Below are 12827 nucleotides of genomic sequence, written 5' to 3'. Positions count from 1 at the left end.
ATTATGGCATGTTAGGAAAGAGTTCTTCAGTGTAGTGAACTAAGGAGCCTGTCTTGTTGCCCAATGCCCTAAGCATTAAGTTGGGATGAAGGCTGCCAGTGATCGGGGCCTATATTCCAGCTAAATGATAAAGAACTGAGAATCTGAGTGGTTGTTTAACCTTTTTTTTGTAAGCCTGTAACACATGAGATGATTGAGACCAATGTGGAACTGAATGTGCTGAATATCCATGAAGTACAAGTCTGCAAGCATCAAATTAGCTTCTGTCCCAGTTTTTGATTGGAAGCAAGTCTGTAATGTAGAAGAAGCTTACAGAACTGATATAGAGTGGAAGTCATTGAGACTGATTATTCAGTGTGTTTACTTTATAGAAGCTGAAAAATGTCAACCAGGAAGTAGCATCTTTAAATGAAAAACTGAAATCCTACCAAGATTTGACACCTGTAAGTACTTTGGTTATATTTGTTTTCACAAGCAAGATTAGGAATAAAAAGCAACACACACTAATTCTAGAGGTCAGGCAACATCTATGGAAAAGAGTTAGGCCAAGATCCTTCTTCAGGACTAGTAGGGAAATGGGGAGATGCCAGAATAAAAAGGGTGGGAGGAAGGGAAAGAGGCCCACTGGAAGGTGATAGGTGAAGCCAGGTGGGTGGGAAAGGTAGAGAGCTGGAGAAGAAAGAATCTGATAGGAGAGGAGAGTGAACAATGGGAGAAAGCGAAGAAAGAAGGAGGAATAAAGTTGATATTTTGTACTATTTACTGAAATCTGAGTTCTGATGCTTGTTACTAACCCTTTTTTGTTCTGTTGGTGGGGGGGGCTTGTTGAATCTGTATTTTTCAGAATCTTTATGCTGCCAAAGTGAAAATTGAGGAAACTAAATTGGAGCTGGTAAGTGGTCAACAAAACTAAAACTTAAATTAAAAATGAATTCTGGAAAATATTCAGCAGTTCAGGCAGCATTCATGGACAGGAAACAATGCCACAGGGTATTGAACTTCCATCAGAAATGAAAGTTATAAATGTAACATAATTTAAGAGAGAAGCAAGGAGGAAACAAACAAGGTCTATTATAGAATAGCAAGTAGGAGATTAAATATTAGAAAAGCTGACACTTGACAAAGTAAAGTTGTGTTGTGACAAATAAAGAAAGGTGATATATGAGAATCATTGCCAATAGTTGCTATCTGAAAAGTCTGGACCACTGTTAACGATCCAGAAATGTTGAATTCAATGTTAAGTCTTGATATTGAGAATGCCCAATGAAACGATAATCTGGCATTCCCATCCTTTCAGCACTCCAAAAAGACTTTTTCTGTGATATTGTGGTCCCCTTTCAATACCCTTCCCTTGTTAGGACAAGAGGTACATGGGTTACAGATACTGCATTCACTAAATATTATCATCTTAATTTCATATTTCCAGCAAATTTTACCTTTTGGACAATGTTTTTACTGAATGTATTTTCATTTAGAAATTGTTTCGCTCAATTGAGCAGATTCTGAATTCCAGAATCTTTGCTGCAGAAGCACAAGAATTTTAGTGCTGTGTGCACACCCTCTTAGAGTTGTAGATAGATAAAGCATGGAGATAAGGTGTATTTGACCCATTGGGTCAGCACCACACATTGATGCTAATCTTACATCGATCAACATTTCTTATTCTCCCACATTTCATCTTCTCCCCCACCACAACCCAGAATTTACCACTCTCCTACACACCAGATCAATTTACTCATTAATCTTCCAGTCCATGTCTTTGGGATATGGGAGGGAGGGAACCAGGAACCAGAGGGCAGGTTGAACCTGCATCTCTTTGAAGTTGCTCTGCTAACTGCTCTGCTTTCTTGCACCTTCTTGTGTCCTCGTTCTTATTTTTCTCACTCCAGGCTCTTAAATCTGCAGCATCCTAAAATCGTCAAACATATTTCCTGAGAAAAAGGCAGTTAATATGTTTGATTGATTGACTTGAGCTTGTGATCACATGTACAATGGGGATGTCAGTAATTAGTTATTGACAAACCGTTTAAAAAATTGTTTCCTTCCATTCAAAAACAGTTTCTTTATTGTCAGTTTTGGAAAATTAATTTCTTGTTAACAATTTTATTGTGACTATAATGACCAGGTTGTAAAAGCCTATCTGATTCAATGGTATCATTTTTGAAAGGTAACCTGTCATTCTTAATAAATCTGGTGAAAAGGTGGATGTCAAAACTCATCAGTATAGTTAACTCTTCTGTACCTTGGTGTCTACCAAAACACTTAAAACACTTAATCTCCATGTCAACACATATTAAGAGTACAATTGGACAGACCACCTACCACTGATCTAGTCACTGAATTTAGATAATAAAGGGTGAGTAAACCAATTACACACAGCAAGGTTATCACAGCTATCTACAATTAGGTCCAATTTAGGACAGGTGTCTCTTTGACTCTATTGACAGCCTTTAATTCCTATACCTTTCAGCCATTTTGTAGGCTCCCCTGTTAAAGTCACTGGTAATGTCCTGAACCAGCAACTGTGTTGGCGTAGTGGCATAGAAAAGGGGGTGTACTCCATGAAGCCTCAAAGGATCAAGTCAAACCAAGAATTGCTCAGGAATTGAACTGGTTAAAGCCTGAAAGCCACAAGATGGCTCATGGAGGAATCAAAGTGGAGGCTGAGGGAAAACTGTTTCCTGCAAATCCCCTCTAAAGTCATTTCCCATCCTGAATTGGAAGTCTGTCTCCAGTTCTTCATTCTTGTAAATTGTAGAACTCCCTTTTCAACAGACCTATGGGAGCATCTTCACTGAAAGAACTGTAGTAGTTCAAGATAGCAACCTGAACTGTTTTTAAGGACTGGTTATAAACAAGCACTAAATGGTGGACTTGCCACATTTCCACCTCCTGCTAACTTGAATAAATGGAAACTGATATTTTCCAGTTCATCTCCATAAAGCTATCCAGAACAGTGTGAGTTTTATTTTACAATTTTTTAAAAAAATGATTGACTATATCCATCATTCTGGGCACACTTCTGACCCACTCTTCTTTGTTAAAATGGGTAAACTCAGCATGCAGGTTAATCGGAAAATGGTGCTGAGATACATCCTAGAATGTGCTGGGCTCACATCATCAGTGATGTAATCCTGAGGTCATCCGGTGTTTTGGGTCTTTCAACATCAGGCATTCTCGCTCGGGTGACCCAGCCATGGTTGATCAGGCTTTGTCTTGTGTCCCAGCACAGGTCACATCTCTTGATCCTTAGCCAACTGGAGGTTCGTTCAGCAGCCTCTGTGATGGGTCTGATGGTGCCTTTCTTTGCAGTCTCCATAATGCCAAGGAGAGAGTAGGTTCTGCAGAGCGAGCTGCCAGCAAAACCTCTACAACCCACCTCTACAGACTCGCATCCTGCCCTCCATCCCTGTCTCTGGCACTGCTCTACCAGCTCTTGCTATTTGGCTTTCTTACATTCAAACACCTCCTCAATCTGCTCTTCTCTACAACTGTTAATTATTCAAGGTTTCTGACAGAATGACAATGTCAGGCCTCAGGGATGATGATGCAGTGAAATCAGGGAACTTCAATTGCTTTCCAAGATTGACATTCAGTTGTTGGTCAGACGCTGTGGCAAGCAAACCTGCTGGTGATCTGGGCTGAGACAATGATCTCACTGCTGATTTCTGGTGAGCCTGTGCTGTACATTGCCTTTTAGTATTAGTTCCTTTGCTTGTCGTCTTCCTTGACATTATAAAGCAAATTGCTTTCAATAGGTTCCTTTTCATTTAGATTCCACTGGAGTTTATATGGACTCTCGTCTCAAGGTGTCTCAATTTCAGTTTCCTTTCTGACTATGATAAAAAAAAACTGACTTTTATGGGAATTCTGATTCTGAAGAAGAGCTATTGCAACATCACCCAGAATTCCTGATCTGGAGATGTGAAAAATCAGGTTTATTATCACCGGTATGTGACGTGAAATTTGTCAACTTAGCAACAGTAGTTCAATGCAATACATAATGTAGAGGACAAATACATAAGTAAGTAAATCAATTACAGTATATTAGCACAGTATAGATTAAAAATCATTGAAAAGCAGAAACCATATATGTTAAAAAAGTGAGGTAGTGCTCGTGGGTTCAATGTCCATTTAGGAATTGGATGGCAGAAGGGGACAAGCTGTTCCTGAATCGCTGAGTGTGTGCCTTCAGACTTCTGTACCTCCTACAGAGAGAAAAGGGCATGCCCTGGGTGCTGGGGGACGCTGCATTTCTGAGAGACCGCTCCTTGAAGATGTCCTGGGTACTTTGTAGGCTAGTACCCAGGATGCTATCTTGGCCTTCTTTATTGCTGCATCGATATGTTGGGACCAGGTTAGATCCTCAAAGATCCTGTCACCCAGGAACTTGAAGCTGCTCACTCTCCACTTCTGATCCCTCTATGAGGATTGGAATGTGTTCCTCTGTCTTACCCTTCCTGAAGTCCACAATCAGCTCTTTCATTGTACGTTGAGTGTCAGGTTGTTGCTGCGACACCACTCCACTAGTTGGTATATGTGTTTCCTGTACTCACTTTCTTCTCCATCTGAGGTTCTAACAACAATGTTGCATCATCAGCAAATTTATAGATGGTACTTGAACTACGCCTTAATGCAGTCATGGGTATAGTGAGAGTAGGGCCGAGGGCTAAGTACACACCCCTGAGGTGCACCTGTGTTGATTGTCATGTTTGTGAGAAATTTACAAAAGTACATTGAATGGCTATAAGTTTGATTGTGATATTAGAAAGGACAATGGCCTATGGCATATTGACATGTTAAATTGCAAGGCATTCTCTTGAACTATTTAAAATGCCTCTGAGCCTGCGTCAGCAAACCAAAGGAAGTTGTTTTTGTTATTGTAGGGGAGGTTTTAAATTTGCCCTAGGGCAGGAAAAATCAAATATGCTATTCAAAAAACTTTGAAGAGATCAAATTTAATGGTTATGTCTACTCTCTGGGGTAAAGAGAGAAGCAATGGCCATTTGATTGAAGCTCACAACCATGTATAACAAAAAATGAGAATGCATGCTTGGAATAGAAAGGGAGTTAAGCTATTCTCAGGTATTTAATTGAATCGTGAAGTGTATGAGGCATTCAGCCCATTTAAAAGAGCCCTTCAGTTATTTCAATATCGTTTTTTCCCCATATATAGATGTTTTTCTCCCTTGTAAGTATTTATCCTGTTTTCTTAACATTACTGTTGAACTTGCTTTCACCACCCTTTATTAGAGATCCTAAGGAATTTTTGAAGAGGAGTAGGAGCATTAACCCTAGTAATTGAACAGCTTTTATCCCTCCCAACTAAATCAATGTAAATGGATTATCTTGGCATTTCATCTTGATGTCTCTGGGAGCTATGTAAATTTGCTGTCATTTTTCCTTTGTTAGACTAAGCCTCAAAGGTCCTTCAATGAATGTAAAGTGCTTTGGGATATCCTGAAGCTGTGAAAGGCATTTAATAAATAGAAATCTAGCTTTCAGCTTTGATGCATTTTAAACCTCAACAACTTGTGTGCATTTATATTTGTTTTTGTTCTTTGTCATAATGCCTCTAGTTCTTTGACCCAGTTATAAACCTGTGCTCTTAATGATCAACCATTTTACTGCTAGAAACAGTCAACACTTATTTATTCTGTCAGCACTCTCCTGACCTCACACATCTCCGTGAAATATAAACTTTAACTTTATGCTGCTCTTTGCAGAGCAATTCCAACATCCTGAGGGCTAATGTCCATATTCAAATGCAGTTGTCTATTATTGGATCTTGGGAAATCACCAGTGAATAATCGGCTGGTGTGGTGTACTGCGTCCGGTGCTCCCGGTGTAGCCTTTTATATATTGGTGAGACCTGACGCAGACAGGGAGAACATTTCACTGAACACCTACACTCTGTCCGCCAGAGAGAGTAGGATCTCCCAGTGGCCACACATTTTAATTCGACGTCCCATTCCCATTCTGATATGTCAATCCATGGCCTCCTCTACTGTCAAGATGAAGCCACACTCAGGTTGGAGGAATAACACATTATATTCTGTCTGGGTAGCAGCCAACCTGATGGCATGAACATTGACTTCTCTAACTTCCGTTAATGCCCCTCCTCCCCTTCTTACCCCATCCCTGATTTATTTATTCCCCCACTCTTTTTTTTCCTGTCTCTGGCCATCACTCCTTGCCTATTCTCCATCTCCCTCTGGTGCTCCCCTCCCCCTTTCTTTCACCCTCTGACTCCCGTCCCATGATCTTTTTCCTTCTCCAGCTGTGTATCTCTTTTGCCAATCACCTTTCCAGCTCTTAGCTTCACCCCTCACCCCCATCTTCTCCTATCATTTCAGATTTCCCCCTCCCCCTCCTACTTTCAAATCTTTTACTATCTTTTCTTTCAGTTAGTCCTGACGAAGGGTCTTGGCCCGAAAAGTCGACAGTGCTTCTTCCTATAGATGCTGCCTGGCCTGCTGCATTCCACCAGCATTTTTGTGTGTGTTGCTTGAATTTCCAGCATCTGCAGATTTCCTCGTGTTTGAGTGAATAATTTGCTCTGGTTTGAAAACAACAGCTTACCATTAGCATCTACTTTCTGCATCTTAGCCAGTTTTAGTTCAGCCCAGCCTCCACCTTCAGTTTTGCTTATCATAGAAGGTTTGCAATGATGGTGCAAATCATTTAGCACACTATGCTTGTGCTGATCAGACCAAACCTAGCACTTTGTCTTAGCTCTGCAAGTATCGTATTTGCTCACAATGTTGATAACTGGATTTAAATTTAGAAAGTACTGTAAATTTACATGTATTGGTTTATTATTGTCACACATACCAAGATACAGTGAAAACCTTATCTTGCACACTGTTTTCACAGATCAAATCATTACATAGTGAACTGAGATGGAATAAGGTGAAACAATAACAATGCAGAATAAAGCGTAAAAGTTACCAAAAACTTGTATTATATGAGCTTAAATAAAACTTGTACTTCTGTGAATATATTTGAGGTTATATTTTTAGGTTACACATTAGGAGGCTATATTTCTCATGGTTGGGCGAGTCCAGAATAATAAACTTAGAGCTATTCTGTTCAAAGATAATGTCAGAAATTGCATCTTCATGCAGATCTGCTAGGATTTCCTCCTAGAAAGTAATAAGTTGGTCTGTTACTGTAACACAGGGGTGTCAAACTCATTTTAGGTCACGGGCCAGATTGAGCAAAATGCAGCTTCATGCGGGCCGGATCAGTCGGACGCGTGTGAACGCAGCTTTCGTTGCCTCCGTTTTTTCAGCCTGCTCTCATGTGTCTCAGTCTCTGCTATAACTACAAAGTGTTTCACTTCACAAATTCCATTTCTTATGAAGAAGACTGCCGAATAAACACTAAAAACCCTGAAAACCTGGTACCTGAATAAACTCAGCATTAGCCATATCATACACCATAGGCGCTTCAATTACTGGGGCCAGCTTTAATAGTAATTAGATATTATCTCGCGGGCCAAAGATAATTCCACCGCGGGCCTTGAGTTTGATATATATGCTGTAACATGTACTGAAGAATATTGAAAAACTTGTCCTACATACTGTTCAAACGGATTGATTCATGACAAAAATGCTTTGTGGTAGTAATACAAAGTAAAACACTAACAGAATGAAGAACAAGTATTATGGTGACAAAGACAGTGCAGGGTACAAGTAAGATCATAACACAGTAGATTGTGAGGTCAAGAGTCCATGTAATCATAATTGGAAACTCTTCACCAGTCTTACGGTAGTGGAATCAAAGCTGTCCTTGAGTCTGGTGGTGCTTTCAGGTTTTCAGATCTTATGCCTAATGGGAGGGGGTGAAATGAGAATGTCTGGGCTGGGTGGGGCCTTTGATTATGTTAGCTGCTTTACTGAGGCAGTGAGAGGTGTAGGCAGATGCAACTAGGTTAAATGAAAAGTTTTATTTGTTGCCTTCTATGTCCCTACTAGGACATCCCAAACTGCTTTACAGCTAAGCAAGTGCTTTTGAAGTGTAGGCACTGTTGTAATGTAGGATACATAGAAAATATGCACACTGCAGGCTCCCATACAATGCAACATTATGAATTTGGTAACATCAAGCAAAGGATGAATATTGCTTAGGACAGAGAGATTAATCTCCCTACCCGACAAAATACTGCAACCTCGTGGAGAATCAGAATCGTGTTTCTTTTCATCACTGTCTTTTATGATGTCAAATTTGTTTTGCAGCAGCAGTATAGTGTAAACATAAAATTACTATAAATTACAAAATAAATAGTGCAGAAGTGAACGTAGAATGAGGTTTTGTTTATGGTCTGTGGGATGTTCAGACGTCTGATGATGGAGGGGAAAAAACTGCTCACTAAGCTATTGCATGTGGGTCTTCAGGCTCCTGTACCCTCTTCCATAATGGTAGGAACAAGAATAGGTCATGTTCTGGATGGTGAGGCTCCTTAATGATGGATGCCACCTTGGTATACATCCTCTTGAAGATGACCTCGATGGTGGGGAGGGTTGTGTCTGTAGTAGAGCAGGCTGGGTCTATAACTCTCTACAGCTGTTTGCGATGTTGTGCATTGGAGCCTCCATACTAGACTGTGATGCAACAAGTTAGAATGCCCTCCACTATACATCTATAGAAATGCCCAAGAGACTTTGGTGACATACCAACTTTCTTCAAACTCTTAAAGGCGTACAACCACCTGTGTGCCTTTTCGTGATTGCTTCCTTATGTTGATCCCAGGACAGTTTCTCACAGATGTTGTCACCCAGGAATTGGAAGCTGCTCACTTTTTGCAGCATCTTTTAACTGCTCCATTCAAGTGTCAGCCTAAAATTCCTACCACATGGAGTAGTTAAGACAAATGGTATGAGTGCTATTTTTAGGGGATCCAGTTAAGAACATGATTGAGAAGGAAATAGTAATAGTCATTGACTGCTGGTAAGTAGAATTTCTGGAACAAACACCAGTGAGACTAAATTCTTGTTAATGTGCTTCTGTTTTTGTGTATGTACAATTAGATTTGTTCTGTAATTGTCAAGTAAAGTATTTGCTTATTACTATTGGAACGTTAATTTGTGCTTTCCTCAAATATTGTACTGTGGCTGCAGTTTGTGCCCTCCACAAAATACACTGTAGTTACTCATCTAGGCTACACCATCAATACCTTCACACAAGGTAGGAAGTGTGTGGGAACACTAGGAAGTGTATGGGAACACCACAAACAGGAGATTCCTCTCCTAATCACACACCCATTCTGACTTGGAGAACATTACTGTTTATTTATTGTTGCTGGGTTTAAATCCTAGAACTCTCTAGCCTAGAACACTAGGAGTACCTTCACCAGATTGACTCCAGTAGATAAAGAAGGTAATTCACCACCAACACCTTGAGGACAATTAGAAATGCATAATAAATACTGAGCTGGCCAGAACACATGCATTCTGTAAAATGAATAACAAATAAACCTAACTTTGTTGGAAGCTGGGGAAAACTATTTGATTACTGACTCGAACTTTTGCAATATAATACAATATTTAGATGGGAAGGAATTTGTTGCTAACCTGTCATTAGTAGCTGTATGAATGTGGCTACAAAATGCCTCCTCTAGCTGTGCTTATTTAACTGTATGTCCTAACTTCATTGTTAAAAAATAACATATTAAAATTCATGTTAATAATTTATATATTTTAATAAGTTGAAATCTCTTATAGAAAAAATTTGAACGGCTTCTTTCTGAGAAGATGGAGGGTATGTGGAGCTTGGTGCCTGAAAACAATTTACTCAAATGAACTGTCAACTGGCAATAAATGAAATCCTTCAAACATTAAGTATCCCTGACTACAAACTTTCTATGTGCCTACACCTTTGACAAGAGAACTGTGGAGTCTACAATGTTGACTGAAGGTTCTGACAAATTTGTCATTTTAGACTAATGAGGTTTATTTGAACGTTAACAAGACCTTTTGTGAGTGGATGTTATGTAAGGGGACATTTAAGTATGGTAAGCTTCTTCTGTGAACAAAAATGTCAACCAGCAATATAGTCCATGTAGTTAGTGTTATGAAGTTTGTGTAATGAGTTTATACCATGTTAAATTGGTAGTTAAATGTTGCTGAACCTAATAAAATTCCAAAAACTGAACGTTTTTGTGTCAAGAACATTTCTCATTTCTGAGTTTCCAATTAGAGTATATTTTCCTTCCCCATATTCCTATCTCCTTTTTCCTCTTAGCTTTCCTTTAATGCTGTGGTCGCTATGTATCATTTATGAATTAGTACTGAGTATTTTTTCTTCAGAATCAGATACATAATAATAGAAAGCTGATAGCAGAGGGGGAAGAAGCTGTTCCTGAAATGTTGAGTGTATGTCTTCAGGCCCCTGTACCTCTTTCTTGATGGTAGCAATGAGAAGAGAGCCTGTCCTAGGTGATGGGGGTCCTTGTGATGGAGATGGCTGAATTTACAACTCTCTGCAGCCTTTTCTGGTCCAGTGCTGTGCCCCTCCCCAATACCAAACGTTATGCTCTTCATGGTACATCTGTAGAAATTGTGTGAGTGACTTTGGAGACATACCGAGGAGCAGATTGGGAGGCAGATTTTGGAAAGGTGCAAAAATAACAGGGTTGTTATCACAGGTGACTTTAACTTCCCTAATATTGATTGGCACTTGATTAGTTCCAAGGGTTTAGATGGGGCAGAGTTTGTTAAGTGTGTCCAGGATGGATTCTTGTCACAGTATGTTGACAGACCGACTAGGGGGAATGCCATACTAGATCTAGTATTAGGTAACAAACTGGGTCAGGTCACAGATCTGTCAGTGGGTGAGCATCTGAGAGACAGTGATCACCGCTCCCTGACATTTAGCATTATCATGGAAAAGGATAGAATCAGAGAGGACAGGAAAATTTTTAATTGGGGAAGGGCAAATTATTAGGCTATAAGGCTAGAACTTGCGGGTGTGATTTGGGATGATGTTTTTGCGGGGAAATATACTATGGACATCAGGTTGATGTTTAAGGATCTCTTGCAGGATGTTAGGGATATATTTGTCCCAGTGAGGAAGATAAAGAATGGTAGGGTGAAGGAACCATGGGTGACAAGTGAAGTGGAAAATCTAGTCAGGTGGAAGAAGACAGCATACATGAGATTTAGGAAGCAAGGATCAGATAGGTCTATTGAGGAGTATAGGGTAGCAAGAAAGGAGCTTAAGAAGGGGCTGAGAAGAGCAAGAAGGGGGCATGAGAAGGCCTTGGCAAGTAGGGTAAAGGAAAACCCCAAGGCATTCTTCAATTATGTGAAGAACAAAAGGATGACAGGAGTGAAGGTAGGACCGATTAGAGATAAAAGTGCCAGATGTGCCTGGAGGCTGTGGAAGTGAGCGAAGTCCTCAATGAATACTTCTCTTCGGTATTCACCACTGAGAGGGAACTTGATGATGGTGAGGACAATATGAGTGAGGTTGATGTTCTGGAGCATGTTGATATTAAGGGAGAGGAGGTGTTGGAGTTGTTAAAATACATTAGGACGGATAAGTCCCCGGGGCCTGATGGAATATTCCCCAGGCTGCTCCATGAGGCGAGGGAAGTGACTGCTGAACCTCTGGCTAGGATCTTTTATGTCCTCGTTGTCCACAGAAATGGTACTGGTGGATTGGAGGGAGGTGAATGTTGTCCCCTTGTTCAAAAAAGGTAGTAGGGATAGTCCAGGTAATTATAGACCAGTGAGCCTTACATCTGTGGTGGGAAAGCTGTTGGAAAAGATTCTTAGAGATAGGATCTATGGGCATTTAGAGAATCATGATCTGATCAGGGACAGTCAGCATGGTTTTGTGAAGGGAAGATCATGCCTAACAAGCCTGATAGAGTTCTTTGAGGAGGTGACCAGTCATATAAATCAGGGTAGTGCAGTGGATGTGATCTACATGGATTTTAGTAAGACACTTGACAAGGTTCCACACGGTAGGCTTATTCAGAAAGTCAGAAGGCATGGGATCGAGGGAAGTTTGGCCAGGTGGATTCAGAATTGGCTTGCCTGCAGAAGGCAGAGGGTCGTGGTGGAGGGAGTACATTCAGATTGGAGGGTTGTGACTAGTGGTGTCCCACAAGGATCTGTTCTGGGACCTGTACTTTCTGTGATTTTTATTAATGACCTGGATGTGGGGGTAGAAGGGTGGGTTGGCAAGTTTGCAGACGACACAAAAGTTGGTGGTGTTGTAGATAGTGTAGAAGATTGTCAAAGATTGCAGAGAGACATTGATAGGATGCAGAAGTGGGCTGAGAAGTGACATGGAGTTCAACCCGGAGAAGTGTGAGGTGGTACGCTTTGGAAGGACAAACTCCAAGGCAGAGTATAAAGTAAATGGCAGGATACTTGGTAATGTGGAGGAGCAGAGGGATCTGGGGGTACATGTCCACAGATCCCTGAAAGTTGCCTTACAGGTAGATAGGGTAGTTAAGAAAGCTTATGGGGTGTTAGCTTTCATAAGTCGAGGGATAGAGTTTAAGAGACGCGATGTAATGATGCAGCTCTATAAAACTCTAGTTAGGCCACATTTGGAGTACTGTGTCCAGTTCTGGTGGCCTCAGCATAGGAAGGATGTGGAAGCATTCGAAAGGGTACAGAGGAGATTTACCAGGATGCTGCCTGGTTTAGAGAGTATGGATTACGATCAGAGATTAAGGGAGCTAGGGCTTTACTCTTTGGAGAGGAGGACGAGAGGAGACTTGTTAGAGGTGTACAAGATATTAAGAGGAATAGACAGAATGGACAGCCAGCGCCTCTTCCCCAGGGCACCACTGCTCAGTACAAGAGGAC

The 12827-nt window shown here is 40.7% G+C and overlaps 1 protein-coding gene across 1 annotated transcript in view; it reads left to right on the top strand.

Moving 5' to 3' along the window:
- haus1 (HAUS augmin-like complex, subunit 1) overlaps positions 1–10149 on the top strand; it is a 48422-nt gene extending 38273 nt beyond the window's left edge. Inside the window, exons 7-9 of the mRNA XM_059965551.1 lie at positions 372–443; positions 845–892; positions 9726–10149. Of these exons, the coding sequence (XP_059821534.1) occupies positions 372–443; positions 845–892; positions 9726–9803 (198 nt within the window). The 3' untranslated portion in view covers positions 9804–10149. The remainder of the gene's footprint in view (positions 1–371; positions 444–844; positions 893–9725) is intronic.
- The last annotated feature ends 2678 nt before the right edge of the window (positions 10150–12827 follow it).

This window comes from Hypanus sabinus, chromosome 3 (genome assembly GCF_030144855.1).
Source record: "Hypanus sabinus isolate sHypSab1 chromosome 3, sHypSab1.hap1, whole genome shotgun sequence".
Classification (NCBI taxonomy): Eukaryota; Metazoa; Chordata; class Chondrichthyes; order Myliobatiformes; family Dasyatidae; genus Hypanus; species Hypanus sabinus.
This window is presented reverse-complemented; position numbering and strand designations above follow the sequence as displayed.